The sequence below is a fragment of the Podarcis vaucheri genome (assembly GCF_965113315.1).
Source record: "Podarcis vaucheri genome assembly, chromosome: 5".
NCBI lineage: Eukaryota > Metazoa > Chordata > Lepidosauria > Squamata > Lacertidae > Podarcis > Podarcis vaucheri.
Genome location: NC_138763.1, coordinates 64,884,704 through 64,909,883, shown reverse-complemented (window position 1 = coordinate 64,909,883; position 25,180 = coordinate 64,884,704). Strand labels below are relative to the sequence as shown.

Below are 25,180 nucleotides of genomic sequence, written 5' to 3'. Positions count from 1 at the left end.
TCTCGTTGGCTGCTATGGAAATTAGGTAGGGGACAAAGAATTTGAGGGCCAAGGAACAACAGAGTTCACAAACTGCTATTTCCACCTGATGACATGCTAATAGGCTTTTGATGACCCGCCAGACAGGCATTGCACAGTTTATTTGGGTTGCCGGCAGGTTGGAGAGCACTACACTGGGGTGCATTTCCATCTCTTGCCGTTCAGCAGGCAGGAAGAAGCACAAGAAGGGACTTTATTCCTGTTTGGAAATTGGAACAGGGTGGCATAGGACTACCCCTCGCCAAAGCTGTTCACTCACCAATGCAGATGGCAGCTGCGTGATCCAAAAAGGGCTACCGTCTGGCTCTGCCTTCATGCTATGATGCCATCTGGCTTCCCTAGAGCATTTGCAGAGTTAACAAGGGGAACAATAGCTTCTAGAAGCACCCGAAGACAATCAACCACAGTTAAAACGAAGCTACTTTTAACAATGAACTTTAAACATACACATGTGGAATCGAGCATTTCGCTTTATTTCTTTTCCTTTAGGAGCAGCAAAACCCTAGGACCTTGGCTGATATCACCCAGTCTCCTCAACTCACAGTGTGCCCTAGAATACACCCAACACTCCACGAAATTGGTGCAATATAAGGGAATAGTTTATGGTTAGGCAAGATGTCTTTCAAATTTGTTTGCCATTCCTGACCTTTTCATTGATGCGGGCAGGGGAGTGGGTGAACCTATAAGATAGACATGGGCCCTTCAGTTGTTGTGTGACTGCAACCTCCTCATACTTGACCATTGAGCTCGGGTGACAGGAGAGGAGAGCTGGTGTCTAAAAGATCGTTGACTTGAGGGATGGAGATGATGGCGTACTGGGAGATATTTATGTCCAAGGAAGACATCTTCCATCAGTCCCAGTGCTTTGTCCCTGTTGGAACTGATGGACTGGTCTGGCGGGTATATGGACCTCCTTTGACATGTAGACTTACTCAGTGGAAGTAAATAAGTTCATTGAAAAGCCCATGCAAGGTCCACAGTGGCCCTGCCATGCTCAGTCTATAGAGAGGTGTGTGAAACAAGTCATAGAAGCAGCAGGTAGGATGTACACACATGAGAAATGTGAGGCCAAGAAACAAGTTGGTGACTGATGTCCCAGAACAAAGCAAGACTTGATGAAATTTGTTGGGTAAAGTTCTTATTAACCGATACCATTACTTTCTAATGTTTTATGATTACAAGGCAATGTTGTATGCTTAGTAGGATAAGTTTTATGTGGAGAAACTAATTATTTTATAGTATTACCTGACATTTTCAGAAGGTAAAATCAAGCTTCTTTGGTTTTCTGAGATCAGTTCATGTGCTTTTTTAATCAAATGTAGATTTACCAAGCTAAATGTGGTCCAGTTACAAGAATTAGTAGCAGATTTGAATTACTCATACCACCGAAATATTTTTAAGCTTCTCCACAACTGAAGCAATTTGCAAAAATTAAGTTTCACCTCCTAAAACGAGATGCCCTACGCCATCAGCCCCAAACTGCATGGGCAATGGTGAGGGATGATGGGAATGGGCTATCTCTGTAGGAAGCCATTGTTTGTCCCCTTTCTTAACATGGTATTTATTTTAGCTTCCTAATGCAACCATTTCTAGTTGTGAAAAGTAAAACCAAACTTGGAAGCATTACCAGTGCTGAATGGCGGTAGACAGTGGTTCTGGTTCTGCTTCCACTGTCAGATGCCTCTGAATTACCAGTTGCTGTTGATCTTGTTCACATGCACCCTGCAGGCATCAGGTACCACTGTGAGAGCTAGACTGGCCATTGGATGAGCCTTTAGAGTGATTCAGCAGGCTCATCTTATGTAAAAGCCAATGAGCGGGGGGGGGGGGTCATGGAGCTGTACAACACTGCCTTGAGCAGTGCAACCCTTGACATAACATACTATTTTATACAATAGTCAGGACAGGTATTGGGCTGTAGATTGTCCATAGGAGGGATAATGAAGTGAATTGCAGTTAGTGCAGTAAACATGCAAGTCCCACTGTGTTCACTGGAATTAATTTCTGGGTAAGCATGTATAGGATGGGAGCCTAAGAGCTCTAAAATGATCAGGACATCTAAGCATTCCCTGCTATGCACAGGACTGGGAGAACTTTGGGGACCATATTTTCTCACCAGTCTCTCCCCATGCTGGTTGACACCAGACTGCGCGCGCGCGCACACACACACATTTGTGTGTGTTAACAAATGCAATCAAAATTTGGAACAAGATTACACAATGTTAAAATTTGAGGAACCAAACAGGGCTAGCAGGTGGGGGGGGGACCACAACCCTCCGCAATCGGAGCCTTTTTTCTGTTTCCTTTGAATTTGTTTGTAACGGGGGCAAACTCCCTCGGTTTTAAAATATGGAATGGCTGATAAATATTTTAATAACCTCCTCTGCTTCACTGAGAGGAATGTCTGCTAGTTTTCATTCGTTGGCAGAGAATGCTGACAATGGACAGATTGTTCGCGTTTCACCGGGAGTTGCCAGTTCCAGCCCAGTTGGGGACTGCTGTTCCTTTAAGAACTCCCGCAGAGAAGAAAGCTTGACACAGCCCCTGAGCGGCTCTTAGGCAAATCTCTTAAAGGAATAGTTGTCCCCTTTTGCAGATAGCCGGCAACCCTGAAAAGTCTGGTGGTTTTTGCCTTTTAAGTTGAGAACAATTGCAGGTTGACACTAATTAGTGATTAGGCCTATGCTGATTTCTCTTCTGGCTTCTTCTGTGCCTGCCATTGCTTGTTTGGCTTCATTCATATTCATAGCAGATGGTGTAATTTAGGAGAAGGCAGGATGGAGTCATCATATTAGTGAGGGGAAATCTTGAGTGTTCAGTCTGTACTTTTTCTGTGAAGCCATCAAGGAAGTTCCTTTCCACCTTTAACCGCTTTGCTAGCTAAGCATAATTTTAAATGTAATTTGAGAAGCTCAGACAAGCTTTGTGTGGTTGGAAGTAGGTGCCAAACTATTATAAGAACCATGCGGGCTGGGGAGTAATAGTTAGAATAAAAGTGATAATGATTGGCTGCTGTCACCAGCCCACTGGCTTGTCTTGTGGCAAACTTATCTGGTATTATGACAAGAAGAAAAGAAGGAAAAAGGCACAAGAGAAAATATTTATTGAGGCCAATGCGTTTTCTGCCAAATTCTTCCCCAAAGGCACCATGAATATAAAATGGCGGCTGTATATGTACCATAAATGTAAAGCCCATTTAAAGTACCCCCAATGAATTATGGGAACTGTAGTTTAAGGGTGCTGGGAATTATAGGTCTGCGAGGGGCAAACTACAGTTTCTGATTCTTGGGGAGCAGAGGGTCCCTTTTCTTATCAGCAGCTCTTTGCTGAAGGGGGTGTTGAGAGAGTCATAGAATTGCAGTTAAAAGGGATCTCAGGAACCATCTAGTCCAATCCTTTGCAATACAGGAATCACAGCTACATACAGCCATCCAACCTTTGTTTAAAAACTTCCAATGAACAAAAGTCCGCCACCTTCTGAGGTAGTCCTTTCCTTGGTTGAACAGCTCTTATGTTTAAGTCAGAATTGTGGGAAATTACAGTCAAAAATGTGTGAGTGCTAGTACATGAAGGGGTTAAGACCACAGAGCTGTGTTCTTAGACTCAGTTAGGTCAGACCCCTCACTTCAGACAGCATGCTTGAAGCTATTTCTGTATTTTGAAGCTATTTCTGTATTTTGTACCCAAGCGTATTCTACCTGTGTTTTCCTTGCTGTGGCATGGAATAACACATGAATCAGACCTTTGGGTTTTGTAAGTAAAGTATTTTAAACTTACTTAATAGTGTGTGGTCTGTTCATTGCCCTCTGGCAAACAAAGGTGTGAGTACTGTAAGCCAATATAATAGGGGTCTAACAACCTACATTCCCTTGCTATACAGCTGCTTAACTTTCTCCGGTGGGGGCTTTCTCCTGCTAGAGAGTGTATAAAGCCTGGTGTTTTGAATCCAGGTGTTCAACCAGTTCTTTTGTTTTCCCACATGTGGATCATAGATCTCATTATTTTCCTCCCAAAGAAATCTCCTTCCTTGTAATTTGAATCCTTTGGTTTGGGTCCTACCCTCTGAAGCAGCAGCAAACAAGCTTGCTCCATCTTCCATGTGATAGCCCTTTTGATATTTGAAGGTGGCTACTATATCACCTCTCAGATGCAATACAGAGAAAGTTATTTGCTCTGCCTTAAATCCCACTGAAATTGGTGGAAAAGGTTCTTGCTCTCTTTAAAATGAGATTTAAGAAAATTACTTTTAAAAACTATGGGCCAGCAACTGGGCATGACTTAATAGATGTAAATGCTGGGTGAATTTTCCAAGTTTCTCTACTGTTGAATGGGATTATTTTTCTTTTTTCTTTTAAGGGGGGGTATTTTACAAAGCCTCTTACAAGCACCCAGAGTATGTTACCTCCAAGTAACAGCTTTCATCTTACTTGAAAATATAGCTGTAAAACTTTAAGAACAAAGGGTTAGACATCAAAGGATATTCTTTTGATCTATATTTAATGTGAATATGAGTTATTTATGTTTATTTATTTTTTTGCATTTGTACCCTATCTTTTTATGATAAACCATCCTTGCTGTTGTACTAGCATTCCTCCCCCCCCACTTTTTAATTTGGGTTGGCTTGTTTTGCGTTGAGAATGTAGATGCATTCAGAATGCAATTAGACATATTTGTGGCTAATGACGGCTACTCATCATGACGGATATATATTATGTCTAGTATTGAAGGTAGTATGATTCCGAATGCCCGTTTCTGGAGATGATCATGAGTGAGAGAGGACTATTGCACTTGTGGGATTCTCATAGGCATCTGGTTGCAATGGAAGCTGGTCCATTAGGGTGGAAGGGGCCTGGCTCTACTAGCCCCCCTGCCTGCCTTCTGGCTTACAGAAAAGTCAGGGTGTGGCTCTGCCTGTCATTGGCTCTGGCTCCACCTCCTGTTGGCCTCCCTGCTTTCCACAATAACAGCACAATTCAAAGTGTTGGTGCTGACCTTTAAAGCCCTAAACGGCCTCGGCCCAGTATACCTGAAAGAGTGTCTCCATCCCCATCATCCAGCCCGGACACTGAGATCCAGCTCTGAGGGCCTTCTGGTGGTTCCTCCCTGTGAGAAGTGAGGCTACAGGGAACCAGGCAGAGGGCCTTCTCGGTGGTGGCACCTGCCCTGTGGAACGCCCTCCTATCAGATGTCAAGGAAACAAACAACTATCTGACCTTTAGAAGATATCTGAAGGCAGCACTGTTTAGGGAAGTTTTTAATGTTTGATGTTTTATCGGATTTTTAATATTCTGATGGGAGCTGCCCAGAGTGGCTGAGGAAACCCAGCCAGATGGGTGGGGTATAAATAATTTATTATTATTATCTATTATAGCAAGTGGCACTAGGACGCAGGTGGCGCTGTGGTCTAAACCACTGAGCCTAGCGCTTGCCAATTGGAAGGTCGGTGGTTCGAATCCCCGTGACGGGGTGAGCTCCCATTGCTTGGTCCCAGCTCCTGCCAACCTAGCAGTTCGAAAGCATGCCAAAGTGCAAGTAGATAAATAGGTACCACTTCGGCGGGAAGGTAAACGACGTTTCTGTGCACTGCTCTGGTTCACCAGAGGCGGCTTAGTCATGCTGGCCACATGACCCGGGAAAACTGTCTGCGGACAAACGTTGGCTCCCTCGGCCAGTAAAGCGAGATGAGCGCCGCAACCCCAGAGTTGTTTGCGACTGGACAACTATCAGGGGTCCTTTACCTTTTTTTATAGCCCCAATGAGTAACAACCACCATGGTTTAGTTGACCATTTTGTGCAACAGGATGCTAGTCTAAAGAAGTACCGGTATTTGGTTCGATCCAGAAGGGATTTTCTTACCCTCTCTCACTATCAACATTTAGAGTGGAAACTCCTCATAGGGAAAGGATTGTTTCTGCTTGTTTCCCTGTAAAATGTACATTAACAGCTAGCAGTAGTAGTTGTAGAAATAACTTGCTGATGCATTAGAAACTGGAAAGGGAACTGGTAGCTCCCCATTCTCAACAAGGGAATATGGAGGGGGGAGCCCAGGTAAGCACCACCCTGCATAAGATACAGCACACAGACACCATTTGAATGGCAATGCCCATCAAATATTCAGAGGGGACAAGGGAGCTTAGCTCCTAGGCATTGGCTGCTATGATCCCCAACAACTTGAGAAATTATGCTTTCTATTGTGCCTTTCCCAAACCTGGTGCTTTTAAGATTTTTTTGAGCAACAGCTAACATTATCCATGGCCATTAGCTATGGTAGCTGGGACTCATTGGAGCTGTAGTTCAACTTAATTGGAGGGCACCAGCTTGGGGAGGGCTGTTTTATTCAGAAACCTTCATAGTTCTCTCCCTCAGGGTTTTTAGTGGTTTTCCGAGTGAGTTTCACAGCTCTTTGCCCCCTAGCTTTTCACATCAGCACAGCTACAATTTGTGCATACACCAAGAGGTGTCGATGAGTGGGAATGCTAAGGCTTACGGACTATGCATCATACAGAAGCATCTTATAGCAAAATAAAGGATACATATGCATTTTGGATTAATATCATGCATGGATTAAAAACCCAGCACTGGAAACACATTAAGCCTGTGTGTATATGTGTTGACGTTTTAGATGAACCTGCCATATTTTGACCCTTTTCTCCTCACTCATTTACTTGGCTTATTACAGATTGGTGACAGTTTAGTCATCAACATTAATGGTTACACAACAATGCTTAACTTGGCTTCTGTCTTACTCTTGTAGGAAGAAATAGACAAAAATATGTCTTCGCTTTTTATAGTTTTACATTCCATTGGAGGAATAGCTTGTTAAAGAGACTAAGAGCAATTGCCGAGGAATGCAAATGTACTCAACTACAGTGGCACCTCGGGTTACAAACACCTCGGGTTACAAACACTTCGGGATACAGACTCCGCTAACCTGGAAGTAATACTGTTAAGTTGTGGGTGAACATATCAGACGACACAGCGATCCTTCAAACAGCTCTTGTTTATTCACAGGCCAGAACAGAACAGAACTGAAGGGTTCAGCCAGCCTGCTTATGTAGAGCTCCACTAGACTGTAACTGTAACCACTTTCTGTAACTATCCAATCACTGAACGTCACTTTCAATCCCCTATTTGCATATGTGGACCTGAGTGAAAACTATCTACAGTATCCCTCTGCTGGCCCAGGGTGAGAACTTCAGTACATAACAAGTACCTCTGGTTAAGAACTTTGCCCCAGGATGAGAACAGAAATTGTGCGACGGCGGCGCAGCAGCAGTGGGAGGCCCCATTAGCTAAAGTGGTACCTCAGTTTAAGAACGGTTTCAGGTTAAGAATGGACCTACGGAACGAATTAAGTTTGAAACCAGAGGTACCACTGTATTAAATCCTCTAAACTCAGGTTTTAAAATAGGTCTCCTCGTTTCATTTGCTTTAAATGCCATTTGCTTTAACAACCTTTGCTTGTTCGAACCCTCAGCTTCTTTCTTTGATAAATGCTCCTGATAGTGTCCCATGTTGCCAGCAATAGATTACACCAGGCTTTGACTGGGGGCTGATGGGAGTTGCACCAGTCAAAAGGCTTAAAAATGCATCATATAGTGGAGAACAATATGTCAGGGATAATCCAGAAAGCTTTAAAATAAAGAATAACTCTAAGATGAACAGTAGCCCTTCCGCAACACAGCAAACATAGATTGAAAGTGTTTTGAGGCAGATAGCCAAGCACTGTAAATTCTATCTGTATCTTTTTTTAAAGGCACCATTCCCTTTCTTTATCTGCAGTAGCTGGCATGCTTACAGTACATTAACTAGGCCACGGTTGTCATTGGTAACATCTAGTAAGCATAAATAATGTAGCTCCCTCCTCTACTTAAAGTATTATTGATGATACATACCTTTATATAAAAACACATACACAGTGAAGCAATATCTTGACAGCTATAGTAAAGCATTAGGCTCACACTGAACTGCAAGGCAAGTGTTAAACATGTCCCATCCCACTCTACGGTTCTGTCGTTCCTCTTTAAAACCACAAATCTAGAAGGGGAGACATCTTTCCTCTTTCACTCAATTTATGTTTTGGCCACAGCAGCCAGTATAAAGCTGAAAGCTGAAAGCTGAAAAGTAACTAGGAAATAAGGTAGCCCTTGGGATTGACTCTACATCCAAATCTACCTCAGAAACACCCTTTCATTGTGGTTCTCACTGGAAAGTGAGTTTAGTGGCCTTTGAAATCAGCTGCAGCCTGCAAATGAAGGACACTGTCTCTGCCATGCAATCTCTGTATAGTTACTCCGGCAGTGCAACACTCCCCAGCCGTAAGGGATGTGGGAAGTAGAGGGAGCCAGGAAATATAAAGCTAGCCAAGGAGGTTAAGAAAGAACTACAGATTAAAAGAACTGTTACAGGAATAAACAACTCATTGTCTAAAGAGATTCTCCAAGGTTCTAGCACAGCTGTGTATATGCAGGGATGATGCAAATACTGAGCATGGGGGTTTCCTCCATTTTGTATTTTCTATGTTTGAACTAGAAATGGAGGAGACAAAAATGCTTATTTCCTCCACTATTTATTCCATTTTAAAATAACCAATATCAGGCAGAGCAAGTGAGATCTATCAGCCAACCACAACTTCCTCCTAAATATTCCATTCCCACCCAATAGTCAGTAATTTGAGGCCCCACTTTCAATACTGCTTATGTCTGCAAAAGTTAGGGAACGGTCATATTGCTCTGTTTCTGATCAGAGCATGTCTTGAAACGCTGGCTAAAATCCTGTAACATTTTATACTACAATTCCCGCCCCCAGGCTGTTTTTTATTTGTCCCATTCTATGGTTCAAGAAGACCATAGAGTGGGACAAAGAGGATACAGTAATGTGGTATCATCACAGAACAATCAATAAACCAGAATGATGTGTGCACAGCACAGTATGAATCCACTATTAATGCACAATTATTGCATCTGGCATGTTGTGTATACCCACAAAACACCACCAGTCTGAGGGGGGTCCTCCAGTACATAGCCACTCACAGACCCTCCGAGATATTTTCCAGGGACACCCCTGATTTAGAGAAGCCTTTCCAGATTCTGATCTGATCCTGGAATGTCCTGCTTTCCTTTAGGCTGTCCCTATTTCCACTGGAGAAATGTTAGAGGGTATGGAGTTTTCCAACCCCAAGCCAACTGAAGGCAATCCTGTATAGGGAAGGTTCTTTTTAAAAATGTTTAATGTTTCATTATGTTTTTATATACGTTGGAGCTGCCCAGTGTGCTTGGGCAACCCGATAAGATGTGTGGGGTACAAATAGTAAAATTATCATTAAGGAAGAGACATTCCTATTTTCATTGGAGAAATGTTGGAGGGTATGCACCCAGCATGCTCAGGCCTCATTGATCCGTTTTGCCACCCTCAGATTCGCCCCCCCCATGCAAACCTAGTTATTTCCCTAAGCTTGCCATGGGCATAGCCAGGATTTTTTTGGGGAGGGGCAGGTCTTTTTTAGGGAGAGCAGGCCTTTTATCGGGCGGGGGGGGGGGGGCAGAACTGATGTGATTGGTCAGTTAAGTATTTCTATTGTTGTACTTGACCTAGGGAGGGCAGCTGCCCCCCTCCCCCCCCTTTGGCTATGGCCATGAAGCTTCCTGATATCTCCCTCTTTTGCATAGATTGTACTGTTCTGGCTACATAATAATCCACATTTGGAGAAAGAGTTCATTACTAGTACAGTGCTACCTCAGGTTACAGACCCTTCAGGATACAGACTCCGCTAACCCAGAAATAGTACCTCGGGTTAAGAACTTTGCTTCAGGATGAGAACAGAAATTGTGCAGCGGCAGCGGGAGGCCCCATTAGCTAAAGTGGTACCTCAGGTTAAGAACAGTTTCAGGTTAAGAACAGACCTCCAGAACGAAATAAGTTCTTAACCCGAGGTACCACTGTATATAAGTTTTTGAACACTGGTTATGAAATATGTTTGTCTCTCGTTCTTTCTACTTTGCCTACTTGAATCTAGTTGCCCTTTGGAATGACTCTGGGTTCAATTCCATTCAACCTAAGAGCATCCTCTAGTTTTGGGTTCAAAATGGAAAGGGAGCTTGGTGGTCTTGTGAGATCAGCCGCAGCCTGTAAATGAAGGGCCTCTGTATGTTCTCCAAGGCAGTTGCAGAATAGCTAGTGATCTTAAGGAAGGCTATAAAGAAGCGAAGATGGGAAGCATGAGACAACTTTAAACCATTGGAATGAAAATGGGATTAATACAAGTGCTCTGTTTTTACAAGATAATTTTAGGATTGTCACTATAATACTGGTGCTGGGAACTCCTGTCATAAGGCTATGTATTGTAAAGCAGTACAGTTAGCTGAATGGAGTATTTTTATATTGCCAGTTATAAGGAAATAATATCATACACAGCTATGGCATATCACTTGAGGTCTTTTAATTTCAGCTAAGGGATGGTGATGACTATAGTAGGCATCCCTCCTTTTTTTAACACCAATGACAATAGTACTGGCTCTGAATTTCATGGATATAATATTGCCTGGGACCACAGACATTACCCACCACCCATACCCAGAAGCTTTTCAGAATCCCAGTGTAGGGGCATGCAGACTAAAAGCCTGGAAACAGAAAGTGGGGAGCTAGTAGTAGCAGTACAGGGTTCGAGCATCAGCTGAGGACCCTACCTCCTTTAGAACCCTAGCTATGAATACCAGCATTCACCTGAATGATCTATGATCACTGAGCTTCAGTGTGGGAAGATAAAACACCAGAGCAACATTCAGACATAAAAAAGCATTCATAATAGTGTCACCCTCCAAACACCTCTCTTGAATCCATGTCCAGCCCAGTGTTTTGCTCCCTGAGCAAATGACAAGATGGCATCCTCTCTCAATTCCACATACAGAAGCCGGTTGGATTGACAGCTGAAACCCCTTTCAATGCTAGAAACAGGACAGCATCCTCCTCTGCTCTGCATCTTCTAAGGATAGCAATTCAGATTTTAGGGGGTGCAAGTTAGCTCATGCACATCACATGCAGCTCAGTCCTCTAACACCTTACCATTGTTTGTTGTTGGGTCACCTTTCAAAGAGAACCAGAAGCTGGAGATGGACTGGGTCCAGCCCTGTGCCCAGATCAAGCAAGGGAGCAGTAGGGTGAAAAGAAGTCAAGTTTAAAATTGCCTGGGATGTGTGATACCTGCTGCCATGAGCCAGGAAGCAGCTTCCCAGAGAGAGGAAATCATCTGGTACAGGGTTGGTGCTGTTTCCCATGTTTTGATTTTGCTGAACTGTTATTAGCTGTTTTGATGAATTTATTGTTGTTTGCTTTATTTATATGTTTCTGTGTTTAATATTATGGTGTTTACAATGTTTTCCCCCTCCTAATGCTATTGTGGTTACTGTGAGCCGCTTTGAGCTCAATATTTGTTGTTGGAAAAGCAGAATGCAAATATTAAATAAAATCAACCTCCCTTCCCTTTTCGTGTCTGCTTCCTGAGTCAGCCACCTCACTCTGCCTCACAGCTGTCCTGGCCCTGCTTGAATCTAGATCGGAACCCGTGGTCCTCCAGATATTGTTGGACTACAATTCCCATTATCCTTGACTATATTTTTGGTTCATGCAAGCTGGGGCTGATGGGTGTTGGCATCCAGCAACATCTGGAGGACCACACGTTGCCTGTACCTGATCTAGACGTTGAGCCTGCAGGCTAGCACCAATTAACAACTGTCAGAGACAACCTGCAGCAAATCCATCACTGTTTAACAGGAAGGAAAATTATCAGTTTGTCTCGCTCCCCTGCTTAAATGGCAGTTTCTATTGCTTCTCTTCACACAGACACACTGAGGTTACATCATCCTTAGCTGTGGGGGTGAGGCAATGTCTGCTTTTGCGCCATTTGGAAGACTTAAGAGCAATTGTCTAATGATTACCCTTTTGGCTACCAACAAGCCAGCAGTCTTAAGATGCCATGAGTTTGTCACTGCAACACAGAACTACTACAAAAGCAGTTGGGCTATAATAGGCCCAAGGCGGCTGAGAAATGCGCAAAAGAGGCACACTCTGGATGAATCTGAGTGCCAGTTTTATTACTAAATTTTGTGCTTGTTGTTTTAATTCTGGACCAATTAACTGAAGATGCTTTGGCCTGCTTTATGGCACCATTGGATATTTGCATGGCGTTAATTGCCAGGTTTTAGCGCTCTATCCAACTGAATTGCTCAGACTCATTTTCAATTAACGTGCAGTGTTTGACATATGATCTGAAACTAAACCACCCCCTAGCAATAGTTTTATATGTTTGTTCTGTTACTACACTCTCTTCCCTCAGTAATGAATGTTCAGTGCTCTGAGAAAAATGAAGCCAATTGCGTCTTCTCAACTTGGCATTTAAAACCCTTTGAATTGAATCAACTGTCTCCTAATTTGGAAAAATGCCTTGCAAAGCAGGACTGTGTCTAATCTAGAAAGGGAGGAGGGAGAAATAAAATGCCATTGAAGATATTCTGCCCTCATGATTTTAATCACAGTGAAATACATACATGTCCAAAAGTTTACTTTGCTTAATGGATTTGATTGCATTATTTTAGGGCTGCCATACGTCTGGATTTTCCCAGACATTACCGGGATTCCAAAGATGGAATTGATGTCCCTGTGGAATTTCCGAAAGGGGGCGCTTTGTCCTGGATCTTAGGCAAGTCAATTGAAAAAAAGCTTGACAATTTTGGGGACTCTTGGTTTTTACTTTCTGAAAGATGGCAACCCTACATTATTTGAAATCTTAATATTTAATATCATTTAATATGTGTGCAAGGAATGAACAACAGAAGGTAAAAGAAGGTACAGATTTGGGTGAGTAGTAGGACCAGTGTGATGGACGTTTATGTGTGGAAATATATGTAGAAAATAAAGGACACATGCCATAGTTCAGTAATAGCCTGTGGATTACTTTTGAAAACTCATTTGGTACAAGGAAGGTCCTATTGTCTGGAAGCTTTAAACCAGTCTTGTTTTTGCCAGTGTTTCAGGGAGAGCAAGCTGCTATTAGACTTGGGGTGTGGGCACCAATCGCACAGGGAGAAAGCAGTTAGTGTAGTAGGGTGAGGAAACACAGCTCTGGGCCTTTTTTCAGAGCAGGAGTGATGTCATCACCCGCCCCGGGTGTCTTCGCTGAGGGGGTGACATTTGGCGCGCCACCTGCCGTGACTCCCAAGCCTACCCCCAGCCATCAGGGGAAGGGGGGAGCTGCGCCACTTTGCCAGCAGAATTCCCCCCTTCCCCCTTTGTTTTGACAGCTTGGGGGAGGCTTAGGAGTTGTGGGCGGGTGGCACGCCAAATCGGCAGCTTGCTTCGCCCCCGTGGGTGGCTCGCTCCGCCCCCGGCTGTGGGGTGCACGTGCCACTCTGGGCACCCAAGCGGCTATCCCACGCCTGGGAGGGCACCCTCTGTGCCCCCCCCTTGGGAGCACGCCCCCCCCCCCGGGCAGTGTGGGCATATGCTCTGCTGCTGTGTCAGGGTAATTTGATGGTCCCTCCTTGCTCAGGCAAATGAATGAGGTGATAACAAGACTTTCAAGTTCTGCAATTGTTAGTGACAGATTAGTATTAGTGAAGTTGCATTCTCTGACTGTTGGATTAGGGAGCCACCTAAACTTAGTATAGCTCTTCTATTTATTTTACATGCTCCCTGTACACAGGGGGAGAGTGTCGCAGGGCACAAGACTAATAATGTTTTCACAGCTTTATCCTACTGAACATAGCACATAAAGCGTACTTTTGTTTCCTGATCTGCAGGCTGTTCCCCAACTTTAGAACAAATTCCCTACGATCATGAGGGCTAAAATCACACACTTCTAAAAACAAAACCCTCCAGGGAGTCATATTCTGCGCAAATTTCAAGACCGTCAACTGGCAGAGTGCATACAGCCATAAAATGCTAGTTTCTCTTCATGATTCCTGTATGATTAAATTTCATACAGTCTTCCTTCAAGAAGCAGGCTCTGTATATAAAATTAAAATTAGACACAGACTTACAGTCTAAATAAAGCAAGACTCCTAACAGAAGGGGAGGTCAGTGAAGGGGAAAGTCAGGGAAAGCTTTTTCCAAATATTTTAATTTTAATTTGTGCCTGTATTTCTTTTTCTTTTTCTTTTTAGTTTAAATGAATAGTTCTATATTTGTGAGCAGCCTAACTTGCACATAACTAATCACTCAGCATTGGCAAAATGCCATCAGAAGAATAAATTTACCACGGATTTGATGTTACATTGTCAACGGTGTTGAGCAGTATTAAATTGTGATGAAAAGTGGAAGAGCCCATGAAAGTTCCTCCAGTTCTTTTGTCACGTGACATTTCGTCACTTCTTGCAACACAATTGGAAATGAACTCTAAATATATATTGCTTGGCTTATATGTTTAAGGTAAGGTTCACTTTTCTTTGTGTTCATTTTATATTGGTATTTTTCTGTTGCCTTCATGCCTCTGAGGCTGAATATTGGTGTTACTCTTATCAGTGTTATGCAGTGTGAGGGCACGATCTTTGCTGCTCGTATACCTTCACTAAAAGGGAGGCCATCTTTCTGTTAACAATTTCTAAGAGAAATTATGAAAAATGCTTACCAAAAACCGAGCTCCGTCTATCTTAAATTTTTCCACTATCCGGGCGCAGTCATGCATCCCACACTGAAAAGGAAGAGGGAGGGAAAGGTGATATTAGAACTGGTGATATGTACATTACATAAACCTTTTAGATGGCTTTCAGGCTGACAATAGTGCCTTGAAGAATGTTCGTTTTAAGTAGTTTCTATTTATTCTCACAACCACCTTGTGAGGTACCGTAAGTTAAGTGAACAGGTGGTGACTGTCATCCAGTAAACTTCATGACTGGCTGGAGATTTGAACCTGGGTCTCTATATCCCATTCTGATACTCTGATCCCTGTACCAGACTAAGCCCCTGGGGCATAATCTCCCTAGTATCACAATGACCAACAGTTTTTAGGCATGTGAGCCACAGAAAAGGAGACATAAGCCCTCCTGCTGGCATCCAGTTGTGTCTCAAATTGCTGTTGCTTATGCCACACGTGTGACCTGTGTTGTAAAATAGCCAGTGACATGACCTATTAATAGGCAATTTGGGTAGGATAAGTTTTGTACTAAGTATTTCAGTAGAAAGTTCTCCACAGTTCCTTTTTTAGAAGATTGCTGGGTCATTTCCTTTGGAGTTGTTGTTTTTTTATTTTACACAACACTATTTTGAAGACGTCATATTTTCTTGACCTGGACCCTGTACCATGGACAGATGTGTTGTATGTCTAAATTTAAAGAGGAAGTTAGCAGGAGTGGAATTTTTTTTTGCGGTGCAGACATCCATTGTAGAAATGCAAGGTCAGGAAAAAACAGTACAATAAAATGTGACTTCTAAAAGATCATTGAATTTATAGAAGGAAATAGAAGTGAAAAGCAAACACATTCAGGATTGCCCTGTTTAATGACATAAATACCTCAGTATTATATACCCCCTTTTTGCTAAATGAGAATATTTTGAGAAAAAGGCTTTGTGAGTGCAGAGTTCTTGCTTCACTTCCACATCCACATAACCTCTTACCAGGTAGTAAGTGTTGCTAAGTGTGTCAAGGGTTGCAGCTATTCTCTAATTAGCACCATCAGAGCCACTGTGAGATCACACATTCTACAAATGGTGAAAATGACAAGGGTGTGATCAGTTTAATAATACCGTCCCCCTGCTTGCTTCAGAAGCCAGGACAGGACAAACTACTGAAGAGAACAAGGCTGCAATATGAGGAGAAGGAAGAAAATAAATATTTATCCTGAGTGAGGAAGGGGAGCCTACAGTTACCAGTAAACGTAAAAGGTAAAGGTAAAGGACCCCTGGATAGCTCAGTCAAAGGCGACTATGGGGTTGCAGCGCTCATCTCGCTTTTAGGCCAAGGGAGCCGGCGTTTGTCCATAGGCAGCTTTCCGGTTCATGGGACACCGTGATGAATGCCAGAGCACATGGAAATGCCGTTTACCTTCCCGCCACAGCGGTACCCATTTATCTACTTGCACTGATATGCTTTCGAATTGCTAGGTTGGCAGGAGCTGGACAGAGCAATGGGAGCTCACCCCGTCATACGGATTTGAACCACCGACCTTCCGATCAGCAAGCCCAAGAGACTCAGTGGTTTAGACCACAGCACCACCTGTGCCCCACATACAATTACCAGCAGTGCTTTTTTTTTCTAAAAAAAATGTTTAGGGGTACTCTCAGTTTGATTCAAGAAAATCACCATTTTACAATTCAGATCGGGAAAAATATATACAGTAAATGGACAAAAGTACAAAGATTCACAAACTGTTTAGGGGTATGTGTACCCCTGTGTCCCTCCCCAGAAAAAAACACTGGTTACCAGTATGGTTGTACACACATACACAAGAATATTGTTTTCAGCTGTTATTCCTCTGCTGTCTTGCCTCTGCTGCAGATGAATCTTACAAGCTTTCCTTAGGGCTTGTCCACAATTGAAGAATATTCAGCTGTTAACCCCCACCCTCCCCTTAAAACTAGACTGGAGTAGTCCTCCAGTAGATTCTCCAAGAGCTGGCACAGGGATGGGCAAAACTAACAATTTCAGTTTCTCTCTCTTATCAATCTTAAGATCAGTTTTCAACACTGTATAGTACAAGGTTCGGCATGGTACATAATGTTTTGTTATGTTTTAATATATGTTGAAAGCTGCCCAGAGTGGCTGGGGCAACTCAGTCAGATGGGCAGGGTACAATTTTATTTATTTTATTCCATGCCAGTGTGCATTTTTTTTTTAAATCTTCATAAAATCAAACATTTTAGTGCAAATTTTTCCAAATGTAATCATCTATGTACCTATTTTTGCCTAACATAAACGTGTATTGCAAAGCAATTTCCCCTAATATAACTTACAGCATGGTGAGCCCCTTGAAGCTGTCAGCTGACTTGTTGGGTGCCACATGGCCGCCATAGCTGAGGGGGAGGGATGATCCCCTTCAAGAATTCTTGAACCCTGCATCTTGCATGGCCAGGCAGGTCCTTGTGTTGAGGGTAAGAGGAGAGGGTGCAGGCAGTTTTGAAGTCAAGAATATGAGCCTGCTCATGGCTGCATGTAGAGGAGGATCTTGAAGTTGAAATGTTACATATGTTAACTGTTCTGCACCCAGATTCATATTCCTAATGGCAATCTGGCAACTATACATGTTGTGATAACATTCAGTATAACACAGGCGACTAATGAAATATTCCCTTTCTTGGTGCTTTAGGCTAAGAACTTCAGAGGCATATTGCCTCTAAGAGCTTGCCACCAATGTCTTCAAAAAGAATGGAGTAATCTTACATCAACTCTTTAACCATGCCTGCCTCTTAATCTTTGTACAGTCAATTGTCTAGAATATCATATCAGTCCAGTACCTGTCTCAGGAGATCTGCCACTTGAATAGCAGTCCAAGTCTCACATTCTTCTCGGAAGGGTAGTTTTGTGGCCATGCTGGGTCACCCAACAAGGACAAACTGACCTGCTTCTTCTGGTAAAGCAGAAACTGTTTGCTTTACTAAACATTGCTGAGAGATTCTGGAAGTTATTAGAGGAAGTGTCCTTTGCAACTTTCCCCCCCTCCCTGTGGTCGTCATTGCTTAAAGCTACACGTCCCTTTACAGTGGCTGCACAGTTGTTAGTGTGATCATTTCACATTTCATTCAGTGACAGTCATTCTGCTCATAAGCTGCAATGAACATGACAAGGAGGCAAAGATGTCTCACCACTAAACGCAAAGCAAAGATCAAAAGCATATCCACCATCAACAGCAAGTTTAGATAATGGTGTATTGCCAATGTGACGTTTACTGGATTAAATGTACTGGTGGTATTAACTTTTGTATGTAGGAAATCTTTTATCTCGATTTCTCCAGTGTTATTGTTTATCAAATCACATCTTAAAATACATATTGCTGGAAGCCCTGATTTCTGCCATTCTGTTTCATGTAAGTGTATGTATGAATATGTTATAGCAAATGTTTGCAACCCCAGATAAATTTGTGAATGTCCAGAAATTCAGTGATATGCCAGTAAATGCCGACAATCTATTAAAATTTATTGTCAACATTCACTGCTGCATGGAAAAAAGAAGAGAGAAACAGATGTATTTTTAGAATCCACAAAATTAATTCAGGATTTTCAGCACTCACATTCTGTGTTCTTCAACTTAGCTCCAGGTGGCATCCTTTGGGGGTACTGAGATTGGCATCTTCTGGGAACAGAGCCTTTTTAGTTGTTGCTCTTACATTACTTTTCTTGAAAAGAAGCCCATTTATGGTTTTCTCTAGTTTCCTTTTGGAGATGACTTAAAGTATGTTCATTCTGTCTGGCATTTGGGGACTAACTTGAGGTGTTTTCATTGTTGTTTCCTCGCTTTTGTTTTTGTTTCTATTATTTTTCTGTATTGTGTTTTACATGACAGTAAAGCTGTTCAAGCTACCCTGAGAACAAATGCGTTAAAACATGGAGCGGAAATGCCATAAACAAGCAAACAAAATAAGCCTCCTTAATGATATTCATGATAAAATAGATGCACAAACCTAACTGAGGACCTGTCCCCCCCCCAAAAAAAAAGCTTCATGGCAAAATTGGCCTTGAAGAGATTGTATCCTTCAAGTCCAGTTCTTTCCTTGCAGTTCACATTGGGGCATTGCTAGGTAGAAACTGGGCTTTGAGAGCATCTCCTATGAACTTCCCATTAGCCAAGCCTACTGTGTAGAACTTTTTCTAGTCCCCACCAAACACACACACACAAACTAAGGTTAGTTTGACAACAGAATATCTTGGCACTAGGGATATATGAATCAACCTATTTCAGCCATCTCAGCTTCACATTCTGTTAATTTTTTTGAACGCCACACACACAAAAATCACATGTTGAATGTATTCTTTCCACAAAATGTGCATTTTTTTTTGCATGCATGCATTTCCTCTCCAGATATCCTTTGCATGCATTTATGTACTCAACTATAACGTGAATTTGGAGAAGTACAGAAACCTGAAGAGGAAACTGCCTTCTGGTGCATTAAGTGTATATCAGGTCAGCTGGCTTAAAAATGCAGGTCAAACCAAGTCTTCAGATGTCCCTACTTGTCACCAACATATTCTTGCTTCCAAAGCAAATTCCGGCACTTAAGTCACACTGGTGATCACAGAGTTCTGCAGTTGTTGTTGTTACTATGCCCCGTGTCATTAATGTGCACTGCAGAATCAGAATTAGGCAACATAGGTCCCTTCTCCCAATGAGCTTACAGTCTAAAATAGACGGTGGAGAAAACAGAGCTGCATTTGTGTAAGCTAAATCCCACCATGTTCTTATAAATATAATTATACAGCTATAGAAGCTGCATAAATACTGCCTTTTAAAGATCAGTCAGTAGCAAGCACGTTGCATTTTTGGAAGTGGAATAAAAAAGATACAATGGAACCTTACCATTTAGAAATAAAGCTGGAGGAATGAAGTTATCACTCATTTCGATAGAAATCAGCTTGTTTCGTTCGGGAATCCTGAGTCACTGTGACATGACAAATGCAAAAGTTTCCATCAAGACTGGAGGGTGAGGATATTCTGTTCCACATCCTACTTTTCCTTTTCCTGTTTAGTATTTTCTGTGCTAATATATATTTTAAAGACTGAAGTAATTACTTTAAAGTCAGGTCTCAATCTCCCATTCCTATGTTGGAGTTTTTGTATTTAGAGGGATTGACGCAAGCATATTTCTTGTCTTTTTTTAAAAATCCAAACTATTTAAAACTCCTCTTCCACTTAACAGGAAGCAAATTCCTAAGTCTTGTTTACATGGATTGACTACTGTAGTCGTTAAAGTAATTTCTCACTGTACCCATTAAAGCAGCAGTTAATTGGAAATTATACTGTTAACCTACTTGCTAAATTGTAGCAACTTGCTCCCATGGGTGTTTTATCAAGCATTCAACATATGAAATATGCAACATCCTTTAAAATCAATATTGGCATTACAGAAGCAGCAACTATCAATGCACTGTGGTTATTTAAAGCATAAATGCATTTTATTAACAAGCCTAATGCAGACAGATATGAAGATACTGTGTATAGAGTATTTAAAGAAGAACTTACCACATACAAGTGTTCTTAGTCATCAAACTGCTTAAAGTCCAGAGCAGTTGCTTTGTCTATTATTCCTCTGAAAGCTAACTGTTCTGTGTGTTTGGAGGATGATTGACAAGCTAGCTGTGCCCAGTGGGAGGGAAACAAGAAGCCTTTACATTCATAAACTAGCTCAGGAAATGCATTGCATAAAATCCTGTGCAATATCCCCAGGAAGATCAATTATTATAATCCTCTTTGCAAACTTCACTGATAGCTTTCACTGGTGCCTGAATAGGTCTGGAATTTTAACATTTAAATTCCCAGTTCTGTGCTGAAAATTAATTAGTGAAATTTGCTTACATTTCTTGAAACCGCCCACTTAATTTTGCTATGTGGAACTGAGAACTGGGTGGGAGGGGACATGAGATGCTACGTTTTGGAGTAAAATAGGTGTGTATTACTATTAAGTACACTCTGTGCCACATGCAAAAGACTGTTGGAGCGACAATGTTCCCCTAGTACTGGGACAGTGCTAGGAGCAAGAGGTGAATGGTTACCAGCTTCTGCCATATTTGCCTTGCACATGTAGTCTGCTTCCTTCACTAAAGGAGAAAAGACAGTTACTAGACTATGTCGTGTAACAAAAGATGAAGAAGTTAAGTCGGTAATGATAAAATGGGCCAGGGACTTTGGTTATAATATACAATTTGATGACTGGGAAAAATTATGGAAAGAAAATTTAAAATTTACTGCATGTACGGTGTTAAAGGAAAATGTTATGAAAATGTTTTATAGATGGTATATTACACCGGTAAAATTAGCAAAAATGTTTAAGACGTGTAATAAGTGTTGGAAATGTAAAGAAAAAGAAGGAACGTTTTACCATATGTGGTGGGATTGTAAAAAAAAAAAGAAGGAACGTTTTACCACATTCTGGGAGATGATATATAATGAACTGAAAAAGATGTTAAAATACACATTTGTAAAGAAACCAGAGGCTTTTCTATTAGGGATTACAGGAAAGGAGATAAGAAGAAAGGATTGTAAACTCTTCCAATATGCAGTTACAGCAGCAAGAATTTTACTGGCCCAGAAATGGAAACAAGAGGAAATACCGACGATAGAAGAATGGAGATTGAAACTGACAGATTATGCAGAATTGGACAAGTTAACTGGGAAAATCAGATATTTTAGAGACCAAAAGTTCATCGAAGACTGGGGGAAATTTGTAGAATATCTGAAAAATATATGTGATGTGCAAACAACGCTAGTGGGGTTTCAAGAAGCACTGTGAAATTTGAGATGTATTGTTAAATAGTGGGAGGGAAGACTAATGGCAATACTAAATAGAAGAAATGCGTAAATAAGAGGTTAAGATGGATGATTGTCAGAGAAGCTGAAGGAAGTCCAAAAAGAGATAATTTGTGAAAATTTGGATAAAATTGTATACTTGTGTTGAAAATTAATAAAAATTAGTCTATTTTTTTCTGATTGAAATATATATGTTGTGTAACATTAATTTGATATAGTAGATCAGTCTTCCTCAACCTCGGCCCTCCAGATGTTTTTGGCCTACAACTCCCATGATCCCTAGCTAGCAGGACCAGTGGTCAGAGATGATGGGAATTGTAGTCTCAAAACATCTGGAGGGCCAAGGTTGAGGAAGCCTGTGGTAGATGCTTCTCAGAGGATCTGCTTGAACCAGAGATGATTTTGGGTAAAACTGGTGTCATCATTTGCACCAAATATCGCTTTAAATTAAATGTGTTTGAAATTGTGTCCACGTAATCCCCTGCCCCACATCATAAAAAGTACTATGGGCAGTATTAATGATCATGATTAAGCTAGGTCCATTAATTTCAATGGGTCTACTCTGAGAAAAACCTAGGTGAATACCACCCTCTGTCAGCAAGAGAAAGCTTGGGCATGGCAAATGTGTGATGTGGAGGGTGCTTTCAAACTTGTTGTTGTTGTTTAGTCATTTAGTCGTGTCCAGCTCTTCGTGACCCCATGGACCAGAGCACGCCAGGCACTCCTGTCTTCCACTGCCTCCCGCAGTTTGGTCAAACTCATGCTGGTAGCTTCGAGAACACTATCCAACCATCTCATTCTCTGTCGTCCCCTTCTCCTTGTGCCCTCCATCTTTCCCAACATCAGGGTCTTTTCCAGGGAGTCTTCTCTTCTCATGAGGTGGCCAAAGTATTGGAGCCTCAGCTTCAGGATCTGTCCTTCCAGTGAGCACTCAGGGCTGATTTCCTTAAGAATGGAGAGGATGGATCTTCTTGCAGTCCATGGGACTCTCAAGAGTCTCCTCAAGCACCATAATTCAAAAGCATCAATTCTTAGGCAATCAGCCTTTTTTATGGTCCAGCTCTCACTTCCATACATCACTACTGGGAAAACCATAGCGTTCACTATACGGACCTTTGTTGGCAAGGTTCCCATGGACAAAGACAATAGGCTTTAAAACTAGGGATGGGCAAATCTGTTGATTTTTATTTTCCTCAGTGTCTTGGTTTTTCAATCTTAAGTTCAGTTATCCACATTAGGGATGGACTCCATTTTTTGCAATTGTTGAGCTTTCATTCAAATGGAGACAGATTTGCTTGATTACGAATGTCAACTGCAGTTGCTGAGTTAATGCTTTTCTCCAAAGGATTTTTTCAGTATTTAGAGGAACCTATTCCTGTGATCAGTGCAGAAAAAAGGGCTGCTTTATGGTGAATGCAGCAACCAATTTCTATGTCAAAACTATTTTTCTCCTTTGAAGAGGATTCCTATATACTCTGCTTATGGCAGCCATTAGCATTCTTTATCTTCCCTTCCTCCTCTTTGCTATCTTTCAAATCCTGTTTGCTAGCTAGCTAGCCAGCCATGTATGTCATTGGTGGTAGTGGGAGATGGTAGGAAAACTGAAATGGGGCTTCACGTCTCAGAGCTTAATCAAGAAAAGAGGTCATTCTGAGTTACGCAAGTTCTATTCAGTGTTCTCATCTCTCATCCTCACTTCGTCATGTTTTTCATTTAGTTCTTATGAAGAAAACAACCCAGCCACTTTTTCACCACTGAGGAGAAGGATAGACAGTTTTTGTTTTCATTTGAAATGTGAATGTTACTGGACTTTTTTTTTTTTTACAATGCTTTTTTATATTGAGCAAGTAGTTCTTTATAAAAATGAGAGACACAGAATGCATATACAGTACACCATACCCTGCCTTGGCTACGGGTGGACAGATCTTTAAAAAAATATTTTTGTGTGCAAGACAAAAGATCAAAATCTTTTTGCCAGTCAAAATATCAAAATCCTGCTTTTACAAGAGACCAAACTCCTATAATTAAAATGAGTGGTTTCAGGAGCAGGCTTAAAGCTTGCTTTAAAGCACAGTCCTAAGCATGGCTACTCAGTCAGTCCTATTCCATTCAATGGGGCTTACTCCCAGGCAAAAATGGTTAGAACTTCAGCCTTAGTATATTGGCTGAGAAAGAGCGAGAACACCACCCATTCCAAAACCTAGGCAGACTACATAAATGAGGATCCATGATTGAGGAATGAGGATAAATCAAATTGACAAAAAAGAGGAAAGGCATAATTGTTACTTTGAACTATCAAATGACCACAAGAATGAAATGTCCTTTCAAGCTGAGTGAGATAGCCAGCCTTTCCTGAAAGAGGAAACAAACTGCAGGAAGGTGTGATTATTGAGATTTAAGGTGAAGAAAAAACTTCGTTTTGCTGAGAAAAAAGTTGGGGAAGACTGCAGGGGCACAATAACACCTGTGGAAATGACAGCCAAAGATTCACATTTGCAGACCTTCAGCTGTGCAATCAATTGTTTTTGTGGCAGACAAAATACAGTCGGTCACTTGCACCAATTTCACAAAAAACCCCAACAACAATTTCGCATCAGGTTAAAAGGCATTTTGCAAACCAAATGACATCAATGAGCCATACTTGCACAAGGTAATTCCACAAATGAAAGGATGCAAAAATTCCAGTGAGCTCAACCCCTACTCCACATTTCCACATCAGATTTTTTTTAAGTCTTCATGAAATTTCAACAGTATGTTAGTGCAATTTTCTCCTAATACACATGTGTATATTTTGCAATATTTATGAAATTTTGCCTCGCATACATATTTTTGCAAAGCCATTTCCTCAAATATAACGCGTTGTTAATGTTATTTTCACTAATATATGCATTTTTTTTAAAAAATGAACACCCTACCTAGTTTATGCATTTTTGTGCACATTAGGTGGCTGGAGATTCACAGTGCAAAATTCAGAGAAGTGTGACTTTTGAAGCGTGCCTCTGTTGGGGTTTTCATATTGTTTTAGAAACTGCAAATTAGAAGAAGAAGAAGAAGAGGAGGAGTTTGGATTTGATATCCTGCCTTTCACTCCCTTTAAGGAGTCTCAAAGCGGCTAACATTCTCCTTTCCCTTCCTCCCCCACAACAAACACTCTGTGAGGTGAGTGAGGCTGAGAGACTTCAAAGAAGTGTGACTGGCCCAAGGTCACCCAGCAGCTGCATGTGGAGGAGCGGAGATGCGAACCCGGTTCCCCAGATTGCAAGACTACCGCTCTTAACCACTACACCACACTGGCTCTTAGGTAGGTTTCACCTTGAAATGCAAACTGAATCAAATTCCCTGACCCCCATCCCTCTTTCAAACAAATGCTCCCTCTCGAGCCACCTGAGGAAATACAGAGCCATTACCTGATAATTGAACCATCTCAATTATGTACGTTTGAATGTACATAACCCAGGTCATGGTCTACCTTCAGGTAGGCACTATGTTTTATTTTTTTTTACAAAGTTTATACTTATCAAAGTCACCTCAGCCAGTAACATTCTGCCCCACTGTGGTGAAATGTATGGCATTTCTAAATTTGCTTCTATACACACCTCAAATTTATATGCAAGTCTCAGTTCTTGTTTGTGATGGGGCAGGGGCCTCAATTCACCCACAGTTTCCTGGGCCCAGAAAATCCTGCTGTTCCCAGGT

The 25,180-nt window shown here is 41.7% G+C and overlaps 1 protein-coding gene across 3 annotated transcripts in view; it reads right to left on the bottom strand.

The window, feature by feature from the left end:
* The window catches only part of BLNK (B cell linker), a 99,181-nt gene extending 79,579 nt beyond the window's left edge, over nucleotides 1-19,602 (bottom strand). Inside the window, exons 1-2 of one of the 3 annotated variants that reach the window (XM_082224896.1) lie at nucleotides 19,538-19,602; nucleotides 14,660-14,722 (exon numbers count right to left, since the gene is read on the bottom strand). In XM_082224896.1, the coding sequence (XP_082081022.1) occupies nucleotides 14,660-14,722; nucleotides 19,538-19,540 (66 nt within the window). In that variant the 5' untranslated portion in view covers nucleotides 19,541-19,602. Of the gene's footprint in view, nucleotides 1-14,659; nucleotides 14,723-17,481; nucleotides 17,672-19,537 lie in introns of those variants that run through there. The other 2 variants (XM_082224894.1, XM_082224895.1) reach the window with 2 other exon arrangements.
* Between the last annotated feature and the right edge of the window lie 5,578 nt (nucleotides 19,603-25,180).